The sequence below is a fragment of the Thamnophis sirtalis genome, unplaced genomic scaffold (assembly GCF_051295495.1).
Source record: "Thamnophis sirtalis isolate CommonGarterSnake01/CBP01778 unplaced genomic scaffold, rThaSir2_p1.2 scaffold_9, whole genome shotgun sequence".
Lineage (NCBI taxonomy): Eukaryota > Metazoa > Chordata > Lepidosauria > Squamata > Natricidae > Thamnophis > Thamnophis sirtalis.
This window is the reverse complement of record NW_028261389.1, coordinates 59,294,400-59,307,032: the sequence shown is the minus strand read 5'-3', so window position 1 is coordinate 59,307,032 and position 12,633 is coordinate 59,294,400. Positions and strand designations below refer to the sequence as shown.

Genomic DNA, 12,633 nt, shown 5'->3' with positions numbered 1-12,633 from the left:
CTGCTGGGCCACAACATATATACATACTATATATATATACAATTTAAATACATAAATTATTCGTACATATATTTGTATCTTACAATCCTGTTCTGAGAAAATGAAAATAAAGGAGTCCCAAGGGTCATTAAAATGATTTTATTGGATCCTAGAATAATTTGGAAATGGATTTATTTTCTCAAGGGCATCCTAAATCAAAACTATAGAAAGAGAAAAAGTTCTACAGAAGTCAAACAAGTCTATAAAAAGACATTTTATAACTACTCATTTAGTTTAATCACTGCAGCAGAGTATTGCTTTAATAATCATGAAAATTAGTATTTATAAGGAGTATGAACAGTTTTAAAACATAATGTTTATATTTAATGCAAGCACAAAGTATATTTGAAAAAATATACTTATTTATTGGCATTAACTTCAAACTCATCTATTTGAGACACTGGATTGAAATTTAATTCTATTATTTCAACACATCTGGAATATTCTGGGCAGAAATATTGAGTTTCTTCTATTTTTTATTTATTCTTTCACATAATTTGGTTGTTTAGCATAGGACTAAAAAGGATACAATCCATAGTTATCAAGTAGCACTCATGGCTTTTTTTGCTGGGGGGAGGAGGGGGAAATCTTAGTGTCAATTTAAGATTGTGCTGGCAAAATTCTGCAACAAATTTAATTCCTTAATGATTCCTAAGTAAGTAAAAGTAAATGGTTATGATGAGTTTCCAAAACACTTAACTGTTAATAATAAAACATATTCCCCTCCCCTTTATCAAAGCAAGGGGAAAAAAGACCAACATTTTCAGTCCTGCTCCTTCTATGGCTATCATCATGTCACCATCATAGATAGTCACCTGTCAAAAACAAAGAAAATAAACTTTGTTGCTCCCAACTATAAAAATACTAAATTCAGACAACGGGTTGAACAACTACAGCCTCATGTAAATCTCAGCACCAGTATAAAATGATTGTAGAAATGTTTTTGCTGTATTAAGAGCTTTACTCAGATTAAAAATAATCCACTGCTCCTTTCTAAATTGATGCTTAATCAGACAAAAAATGTACTATATAGATGCCGAAGGCTGACATATTTCCTATTTTTCATATAGAATTAATTAGGCTGTAGTTCTGTAGCTGTGATTTTGTCTTTTTGGTTCCTGTGTGCTGGGAGTGATGAGAAGTATCTGAAAATTACAAAACATACAGGGCTTTTGAATGCTCCTGAGTATCTAAGTTTAATAAGAATTCCACATATCTTGTCCTTCTGTGGAAGCTGGAAATGTATAGACAGGACACAATTTCATTCTGCATTCAGAGTGCATTCTGTCCTCTACTACATATGACCTTCAGAATAATAAATTCATTTTTCAAGGACTGGGTAAACTTGAACCCAGGCCTATAATAAGAGAATTATCAGTCAGTAAATTCTATAAAATCTGAGGTATAAATAAGGCTAATACAACATTAATCACATGTTGCTTTTTATGTAGAAGAGTCACAAAAGTCTTAAGATTTGATTTCTCACGGTAGAACAATATATGACCATGACAGACATCAAATCTAATCAGTGCACATTATGGAAATAGCTTGTAACAATATTATCAGGAGATAACACACACACACACACACACACACACACACACACACACACACACAGGAGCGGGGGAACATCTGATTTAAAATAATTGGTTGCATCATTTGTAGCAACAAAACTATCATAAACGGCCTGGTATCATCCTTCTCCCTTAGTGTGTTGTAAATCATTATCAGCCCAATTCTGGTACCTAGCGTACATAGTAATTTTCTGTCGGACACAACAGACAAGTTGTGATTGTAATCTTAGTGTTAGTGCTAGTGCTAGTGCTTTGCTTTTGTTTTGTTTTTTAATAGTTAATTTACTGTTAAGGATATATTTCTGTAGATATGAAATAATTTCAGAATTTCAACTTGGACCAGAAATGATGATGGAGATCTGACTTCTTTCTTGACTCCATTTTTATTTGACTCCAATCAGGACATTAATGGGATTAAAAGCAACACTGCTTGATGTCTTTCTGTTGTTATATTGTGGGTGGAAATTAAATGATATTAAGCAATGATATGGATATAGTAATCATCACCATCAAGTTGTAAAAATCAGCAGAGTAACAGATAAATGCCAAGCTTTCACTTTTTTATCAATCTCAAAGCCCCGTCTTAAGTCAAAATTGCTTCTTCCTGCTCAGCTCTATTCAGTTCACACCTGCAATGAAATAGCTTCAGTACATTAAATAACTCTACTGCTTATGTCTGAATTGTTCCTTTCCCTCCAAGCGGAAGTCAACAACTGTTAGAGCCACACCAGATAAATTGTATAAGAGAAAGCTACCCAGTAATTACAGCAAAATAATAGTGATCCCAGAAGTGCTGGTCACATGTTTATGGCAAGTGGCTGAAATGCTTACAAATATAGAAATAGCATTATGTTTTATCTAATGCTCTGATTCAAGTATAATAGTGATTTTTTTGTTTGTTAGTAATGGGTCAACAACATCAGAAGACCTCTTCTGGAAACTGGATGCCCTACAGATGTTCATCTTAGATCTCCATTGGCCAGAACCAGAGTTTGCCCATCACTTAGAACAGAGACTTAAACTTATGGCCAGTGATATGATAGAAGCTTGCATCAAAAGGTATGTGCTCATAATTTTATATCTAAAGTATAAAATAATTGTAAAAAAATTAATTCAGATCCAGATTGTAAAGGAGCTTTGGGAAGATATTTTAATTAAGCAGGTTGGGTAAGCATACTTCTTCATCACTTCTTGATAAGCCTGACCTATATAAGAGCACAGGGTAAAGAAAAAAGTGGCTGCTCTATTTACTTTGCTGTGTTCACTTCACATGCAAAGGAGACAAATGAATTGAAAGCAAGAATGGACAGCAGTAGATTCAGAGCTCCAATGGACTCTCAGCTATGCCACAGGTTTCAGGCTGGTACCCATCAGTGAAATTAATATTAGCCCTTTAAGGTAGGCAGATAATCACACCTATGAATACTAACTCTTATCTTTATTGGAAGGTTACATTATTAGCATGATCTTGTAAGTCTGAAAGTATTTCTTTCCTCCTTACCTTTTATTCACTAGAAAACTAGGGAGGGTCCCTTCTGAAACGCTCTCCTCCCCTCTTATGAACTGAGATATTTTTACATAATAGTTGTCTATAGTCTGTGGCTCTTTCTCTTGTCTCCTGAGGTCATTTCCACATATCATTATATGATGACAAATCTTTTAGGGCTAACATTTAGAAATGAATACGGATTGCCTTGGTTTATGTATTGGAGGGCAAGGGGATTAAAACTCACAGTATCACAATGTCCATTCTAGTTCCTTAACCATCATTAGCATTATCAGATGCTAATATTCTGTTTCCATATATGTACTTCAGTTTCATGGATTACTTTGGATTGCTTAAATTGATAAACCAATACAGTGAAGCAACCTTTCTGCACAAAACTTTCCTCTGTATCCCACAATGCCAAGTGACAACTCCGCATATTATGGAGTTACTGCACAATATATTCATGGTACTTGGAACCAATACAGTGAAGCAACCTTTCTGCACAAAACTTTCCTCTCTATCCCACAATGCCAAGTGACAACTCCGCATATTATGGAGTTACTGCACAATATATTCATGGTACTTGGAATGACCAGCAAGAAATGCTCAAATTGGCCTTCAAACCCTGGCCCTTACACAGAAGTAGGCTTTATGTGACTAGCTCCAAGGCAGGCAAGGAGCCGAGGTGGTGCAGGCTACTTCAGCTGACTGCAGTTCTGCAGTTCGGCTGTTCAAATCTCACCGGCTCAAGGTTGACTCAGCCTTCCATCCTTCCGAGGTGGGTAAAATGAGGACCTGGATTGTTGGGGGCAATATGCTGACTCTGTAAACCGCTTAGAGAGGGCTGAAAGCCCTATGAAGTGGTATATAAGTCTAACTGCTATTGCTATATTTCTATTGCTATATGGTGAGTTTTCTGACCAAATGGTCATATGAACCCAATTTGATCTTCTAATCACTATGACATACAACTGGGGAGCAAAAGCATACAGCAAAAGATCTATTTAGTTACAGTTTCCAGCTCAAGCAATCAACATTATTGCTTTCTTCATCACCAGAGGTGAAGAAAATGAAGATTGTTAGAAAAGGTGTTCAACACTGCTTTCCATTTTCAAGCTCTTGAAGAACTTGTTTTTCAGTTTATTAATACAAGCTAGAGCTAAACAAGTGATTGAATGAATTGGCAGCAGTAAAAACATTTCATAATAAAATTGTATATATTGTTGAAGTCATGCACAAGGTCTCCACATTGTGATTGCTCTAAATATCTACTGAAAGCATAGTAGCAGTACATATGCACTGGTCAAACTAGCCATATTTCACCATGCTGCCATAAACACAAAGTTTTCTGGTATGGTTATGATAATAGATTCATCAAGCAGAGGAAACTATATAATATGTCCACTGATCTTTAATTGTTTCAGGTGATAATCATTCTTCCATAATCTATTATTGGCTTCACCAAGCCAGTTATTTCTGAATTATGCCTCTGTGGGAGTTATTTTTGTAAAGAACCAATTATTATGCTTTTTCCATCTATTCCCCTGCTCATTTAAAATGTGCCACATGTTCTGAAACTCTTTAACATTTTTAATTGTCAGGAATCCTTGAATATATTATAATGGCAGTCTATGATCAGCTTTTGTCAATTTGAAATTTGTGCAGAAAATATTCAACCTTCTGTGCTTTATCTGGACTATGCTTTGTCAGGCAGCTATTTTGTTAAATCAGTATCTAACCTTGAGAGGACTCTCATACTTTAGTACTTATAAATAGGATAATCCCATTAGTTAATGTAACATGCATCTAAACATTTCATATTTGCCTTTCACAAGTTTTCACCGAATTCCCCTTTTCATTTTAAGTTATTTAAAATATGACCAATCTTTCTATCTCTGTAAATCCCATGTTTCCATTAATAGAACAAGAACTGCTTTTGAACTCAAAGTGCAGAAGACAAACAAATCAACAGATTTGCGTATTCCTTCTTCTGTATGCACAATGTTCAACGTGCTAGTTGATGCCAAGAAGCAAACTGCTAAACTTTGTATTCTGAACGGTGGGCAGGAGGTAAGAGAATTCCAGCAGGAATATTCATGATGACAAATCTAAATAAAGGTGCAAAAGGTTTGAGGGTAATTTTATGCTAAACTTTTATTCATTTGTTTATTTGTGTGTGATACACACACACACACACACAATGCCCCCCATATATACATATTCACATAGACTGTAAACTTCATTTTTTCCATAAATCATATGGTCATTCTTTTTTCACAAAATACAAACAGTAATTTGGAAATGTGGTGCTGCTTAAAACAATAAATATTGTTGCATGTCATGATTTTCAGAAATGCAAGGATAATTGGTAACCATTTTTTTAAAAAGCCCAGATGTTCAAAAATATCATATTCCATTATTTCCTGATTTAGAGTTGGATTTGGTGATGTTAGTTCTTCTACTGGTAACTAGTTCAAAAAGGCACCCTATTTACCCCAGAGGAAGATGAATTTTTTTTCTAAATAATTATCTGGGTCAGGTAGAGCTTACAGAATAGAAAAAGCTCTTGAAAACAAAAAACACTGAGCATAAGATGTAGAGACAGTATAGCAGTGGTGGGTTACAGGCGGTACGCCCCGGTACAGGCATACCAAAGCTAGCCTGGAGCACTGGATACCATTCTGGTATGGTCCTCAGGAGGGCCTACCTGCCCGCCCGAGCTCCTTACCATGTTTTAAGGCTTCTGCGCTTACGTGCATGTGCATGGCACATACAGCACCTGCACGATGCTCTGCAGAGCATCGCAGAGCATCACAGGACATCGCAGGTGTGCGAAAGCGCATGTGCGTGCTGCGCATGTGTGCGCACACATTACGCACGTCCATGAGGACGCTGCTGGGCCCGTTCCAATCATACCGGTTGGAACAGGATTTGAAACCCAACACTGCAGTATAGACATAGCTGCTGAAAGTAGCCAATACTCAGAATAACTGTTTGCTGAATTCAGTCCTTTTTCTAACATTGAAATGGGGCTTCTCTATCATTCCCTTCTCTCCTTTTCCATCTTCTCTTCTGCTTTTTCCATCCCAAATTTTGCTTTCCTTTCTCTTTCATATGCAATTATTGTTCCTCTTTTCCCACCATTGTATTTAATTCCTTTAATTTTTTCTGTTTTTGGTGTGTGTGTGTGTGTGTGTGTGTGTGTGTGTATGTGTATGTGTATGTATGTATGTATGTATGTATATATATGTATGTATATATATATATATATATATATATATATATATATATATGTGTGTGTGTGTATATATATATATATATATATATATATATATATATATATATATATATATATATATATATATATATATATATATATATATATATATATATATATATATATATATATATATTATTCTTATTTTTTCATTTTCATAACACATAGCCACATGTATACTATTACATAACCAACATCGTATTATATGATTAACTGTTTACATCAATTCGTCTTACCATCAACTCTCAAAAACAATTATTGGTTCTTCTGCTCTCTATACACCATATTTGTACCTTATCCATCACTTTCTTCTCCCTCTCTCCTCCTCCTCCCTACCTCCTTTTTTCCCTCTGTCGTCCTTCTCTTCTCTACTTCCCCTTCCTCTCTCCCCTTTCCACTTGTTTGGAAATGTTTGGAAATGTTTATTCCATTTGTATGCCGCCCTATTCCCGAGGGACTCAGGGCGGCTAACAAACAAAGGTGGAGGGGAATACAAACAACAAAACAAAAAGACAAACAAGTTAAAAACAAAGCAACAGTCGCAACAATTCAAGTGGTGCTGGGAACTCATCAGTCCCAGGCCTGCCGGAACAGCCAGGTCTTAATGGCTTTGCGGAAAGCCTGAAGGGAGGTAAGGGTCCGGATCTCCACGGGGAGATTGTTCCAGAGGGCTGGAGCAGCTACAGAGAAGGCCATCTCCCGAGGGGTCAACAGTCGACATTGGCTAGCAGATGGTATTCGGAGGAGGCCTAATCTGTGGGATCTAATTGGTCATAGGGAGGTAATTGGCAGGAGGCGGTCTCTCAAGTACCCAGGTCCAATACCATGTAGGGCTTTAAAAGTAACGACTAGCACCTTGAAGCGCGTCCGGAGCCCAACAGGCAGCCAATACAGCTCGCGGAGGATAGGTGTAACGTGGGTATACCGAGGTGCACCCACAATCGCTCGCGTGGCTGCATTCTGGACAAGCTGAAGTCCCCCAAATGCTCTTCAAGGGCAGCCCCATGTAGAGCGCGTTACAGTAGTCCAGTCTTGAGGTCACAAGGGCGTGAGTGACTGTTCTGAGAGCCTCCCAGTTCAGGTAGGGACGCAATTGGTGCACCAGGTGAACCTGGGCAAATGTCCCCCTGGTCACAGTCAACAGATGATGTTCTAAAGTCAGCTGTGGGTCCAGGAGGACTCCCAAATTGCAAACCCTGTCTGAGGGGTGTATAATTTCACCCCCCAGCCTGAGAGATGGAATACAAGGCCAATCTTTGGGAGGGAATAACACTAGCCACTCGGTCTTGTCGGGATTGAGTGCAAGCTTGTTCACACCCATCCAGACCTGGACAGCCTCCAGGCACTGACACATCACTTCAACCGCTTCACTTCTTCTTTCTCCCCTCCTCTCCCCCCCCCCCCCCCGCCCTCTCTCCTATCCCTCTCTTCTTCCCTTACCTCTCTCCTCTACTTCACACTCTTCATCTCATTTATTTGGTGTATTTCAACCTCTGAGTGAGCTCCATTTTATGTTGATGGTATTTATAGTTCCTTTTCAATATACATATTTAATTTTAACATATATCTTCCTCTTTCTTTTTTAAAGGAGAAAAAAGTATACATATATAGTAATTGTATTTTTAACACACACACAGCCTATTTTTGAGCGAGATGTAGGCCTGGTTACAATTCCAAGCTATTCTCATTATATTTATATAATTATGCATCCTTACACGCCCCAAATTTGTAATTCTATTTTTGTAATCTCAATAATTTCCGATTGTAAGTATATTTCATGTTCCCGCTCCATTTTTTCATATCTTTGCTTAAGTTATCCTTAATTGTATTTAAATAACAATCCTTATTGTTTAATGTTCATTACAATTTCCTTGATCTACTATACAGAATAACAAGCGGTACACATCTCACTTTGTTCATCATCTTAGGAGTTCTATATGTACCCATGTTTCATATATTTTAACCCATACTTAATTGTCCATCCATTATCATATTCAATCAATTAGTAACTCAGTTTAATTATCATGTATAAAAGTAAATCACATACCTCTGCTTTATATTCTCCCCGTAACAGCTTCAAATTTGTCCATATTCCATATATTTTAACCTTTATTTAATTATCTTTCCATTATCATATTCAATCAGTTAGCAACTCAATTTTATTATCATGTATGGGAGTAAACCACATATCTCAGCTTTATATTTCCCCATATAACAATTTCTTATTATCTGATTTTTTCCTAGTAAGTTTTTTGTCCCATTTCTCTATTCCTGTCTTCTCCCTTTTCTTTGTTTTGACATGTCCACCCTCTTCAATTTTCCCCAAGCCACTGTCAAATCCAGTGAAATCTTTTATATTTCCCTTTGTTTGGACATAATCCCCCTCTACGGTTTTCCCCATGCCAATGTCAACCTCAGTAAAATCTTTTGTCTGCTTTTTATTTCCTTTTGTTGGGACACATCCCCCCCTTTTCAATTTTCTCTATGCCACTGTCAAATCCAATGAAGTTTTTTATCTGCTTTTTATTTTCCCCCATTTCTATCCCTTCATTATCCCTCCTCCATTCTTCCTTCACTTCTTCCTTCAGTTCCTGCTTCTTTGAGTTCAAAATTCTATTTAGACTTAATTTTAATGATTTATGCATATATATTTTTATAATTTCACATAGTTCTTCAATTTTCCACCTTTCCATAATTTCCAGTTCCAAAGTTACAGTTAGTTATACAATTCTTATTTCAGAGTTCTGGTCCACCTTAAATTTAGCTAGTTCAGCTTATGTGGAGAGGAAGAAAGGCGGGAGCCATCTTAATCTTTTGTCCTTCCTTAATGTCCAATTCCAAAATTGCAGTTAGTTTTACAGTTCTTATTGCAAAGTTCTGGTCCACCTTAAATTTAGCTAATTCAGCTAATGAAAAGAGGAAGAGAAACGGGAGCCATCTTGATCTTTTGCACAGAGAAAAAAACTTTGTATTTTCCCAGTTCTTGATTTTATTATTTTTTCCTTGTTGCTTTCCACCTCTTGTTGGTTATAGTTCCTCAAAACATATTAATTGGAACAAACTTGCATACAGCCAAATTCTGGTATGTTTCTCTTCACCTCCTGCTTTTCCAAGTTCTGATTTATGGCAGAGTTTTGCATGCCAGAGGCAAAATTAGGTTATCAGTGAGAAAATAGTGCTTTTTTCTTGATTTTTTTCCCTTGTTACATTTCACCTCTCATTAATTGGAGTTGCTTGAGATATGTTAGTTAGAAGAAATTCGAACAGAGCAAATCTCCTCGGTATGTTTTGATTTTCATTTCAACCTCCTAGTCTCTTTTAAGAATACAATCTTTTCAAATCCAAAACCAAATTTAGAGTTTGTATTTGAGTAGGTTTGTCACTTTTCTATTTTCTCGTTTTCTGTCCAGATTTCTGTCCACACGCGTTTCAAGCAAATGGCTCTTTTTGGGCTAGTGGCTCAACCCTCCATTTTTCCCTTTTCTTTCTTTCTTTTTGCTAAAATCCAAATATGTCCATTAATATTATTTATTCTCTCAAGGTTCTTTGCCTTTTCCAAGTTTTTACCGGGCTTTCATCTCATCCTGCATGCTCCTGTTCAGTTTCTTTGGCTATAAGCCAGCTTCTTGTGCAGCCATGTTGCCATGCTGCCGCCCTGACTCCGATTCAGAAAGCAAATCTCCGACCTACAAGGGATCTGTTGCACTCCCTCTGGGTCTGATAAGATGCTGCCCCTTCTTCACCCACCTCCAGGGTGGTTCTGATCCAAAAAAGATTTCGGAATTGGTTTGTCAGACAGAATTCATGTGAGACTCTTCAGAGCACACACACCCCTTGTCTGTCCAGCTGGAGAACTTCCGGTCAACTCTGTTTTTGCTATATGAATTTTGTGCCTGTTTATTTGGTATTTCAGATATCAGAGTGGTTTGTGTGAAAGAGAGAGAAGAGTTTTCTATGTATATGGGCATTAAATAATAAATGAACTTTATATGAAATTAATAGCTATGATTAGATAGATTGATAGAGAAGATGGATAGCTTCCTTCCTCCCTCCCTCCCTCCCTCCCTCCCTCCCTTCCTTCCTCACTTATTTTATTCCTTATGCAATTCGTCTTGCAGGATTCTTTTTTTACCATGGGAATAGAATAGAATAGAATAGAATAGAATAGAATATACTAGACCTTGGAGGTCTTCTAGTCCAACCCCCTGCTTTGGCAGGAAACCCTATACCATTTCAGACAAATGGTTGTCCAATCTCTTCTTTAAAACCTTCAGTGTTGGGGCATTCACAACTTCTGGAGCAAGTTGTTCCACTGATTAATTGTTCTAACTGTCAGGAAATTTCTTCTTAGTTCTAGGTTGTTTTTCTCCTTAATTAGTTTCTGTCCATTGCTTCTTGTCCTGCCCTCAGGTGTGCTCTGTGTGTATGTGTGTGCGCGCGCGCACGCATGCACACATTACATATACATATATATTCAAACTAGACTGTATCATATATGTATGTATGTGGGTATATGCATAATGGTTATCTTTTGAGATCTGAATGCCATGAAATTTCATTGTAATGTATACTGATTAGTATACATTTAAAGTGACAATAAAGTTTTCATTCTGTTCTATTCTATTTTACTTACTTACTTAGTATGAATAACAGAATAACAGAGTTGAAATGGACCTTGGAGGTCTTCTAGTCCAATGCCCTATATACCCTTTCAGACAAATAGTTGTTCAATGTCTTCTAAAGAACCTCCAGTGTTAGAGTACCTACAGCCTCTGGAGGCAAGTTGTCCCACCTATTAATTGTTCTGTCACGAAATTTTTCCTTAGTTCTAGGATCATGTCTTCTGATTGACTCCTGAGAAGAGAGGAGGGGTGAGATTTTAGAGTTGGTTTCAGATAGAATTGATGATACTATGTTGGCAACCTGGGTGTTTCCACTTGAGGTTTTTTCATGAATATTATTTTTTTTCTGAATATTCTTAATTTGTGGGTGGTTGTCTTACGGGATCATCTTCCTTTTGAGTAAATTCAGTCCTATAAATATTTGATGTTTGAAGTATTACATTTCTAAAAATTACAGTCCCTCATTTTTTTTATAGTTAACTTATGGTGAATATGCATGTTTCATAGTTTGAGATGTATTTGACAACTCTCCTGCATTGTATTTGACTTCCAGGTTTTTTGGGGAGGGGAAAAATCACTTCTCAGTGTTTTTGCTATGTTAAGCTACAAGTTTCCATCATCCCCACTACCAAAACCAATTGTATTGCCCTTTTTCAATAGCTTTTTTAAAAATAGCACTATTGTTTCCAGTTAGGGTCATCAATGTCAGTGAGAAAACTGAAAACATCAGAAAAAGGGGTGTGTTCTATTGGTTGGTATAAGTTTGGGCATAAAAATCTGGGAAGAAAGAGTATTTCTTCCTTTTTAAGAAAAATAATTAATTTAAAAATTAGAACTAAATTGAATAGCAATAGCAGTTACACTTATATACCATTTCATAGTGCTTTTACAGCCCTCTCTAAATGATTTACAGAGTCAGCCTATGGCCCCCAATAATCTGGGTCCTCATTTTACCCACCTCAGAAGGATGGAAGGCTGAGTCAACTTGGAGCCTAGTGAGATTTGAACTGCCGAACTGCAGCTAGCAGTCAGCAGAAGTAGCCTGCAGTACTGCACTCTAACCACTGCACCACCTCGGCTACAGGTGTACATATTAGTCATGAGCTACAAGAAAATGATAGCTGCAAATAGAGGAGTCTGTCTTTAAACCAGTCCCCACAAAATACCAGAGAGGCCACAAAAGGAACAAATGCTTCTATAGAGATGGAAATGCCAGAACTTGCTTCCTCCAAGATGCATTGGTAACCACCAAATCAATCAAAGTACAGATCTTTCACAATGCTACAGTACCATACTCTTTTACTTTGCAGCAAATTGTGCTATTTATGTGCATTTATCTTTGTAGCCATCTCTGTTGTATTTTGTCTTTATTTAAACAAGCTTTTCATTAAGTCTGTTAAGATTGCTGTTTCCTATATTATTTTATAATTATTTTCACAATTTTGTTTCTCCATTTTCTTCTTTTTGGGGGGGCTTTCGGGGCATCAACCAGTTTGCAAATCAATGGGTAAGTTCATTGCTTTACTTTTTGTTTGTTTGTTTGTTTTCCAAACGTGTTTCTGTCTTTATTTACTTTAGATAGAATTTATAATTTCTGATTATATATCACTAAACAAAATGAATTCAGGCCTA

General features: G+C 36.8%; 1 protein-coding gene across 11 annotated transcripts in view; it reads left to right on the top strand.

Annotated features, from left to right (window-relative positions):
* The window catches only part of CADPS2 (calcium dependent secretion activator 2), a 375,792-nt gene that overhangs the window by 308,711 nt on the left and 54,448 nt on the right, over positions 1-12,633 (top strand). For 7 of the 11 annotated variants that reach the window (XM_087723665.1, XM_087723671.1, XM_087723668.1 and 4 more), the window contains 3 exons: positions 2,517-2,672; positions 5,025-5,172; positions 12,494-12,508. In XM_087723665.1, coding sequence (XP_087579791.1) covers positions 2,517-2,672; positions 5,025-5,172; positions 12,494-12,508 — 319 coding nt within the window. The remainder of the gene's footprint in view (positions 1-2,516; positions 2,673-5,024; positions 5,173-12,493; positions 12,509-12,633) is intronic. The other 4 variants (XM_087723666.1, XM_087723674.1, XM_087723669.1 and 1 more) reach the window with 1 other exon arrangement.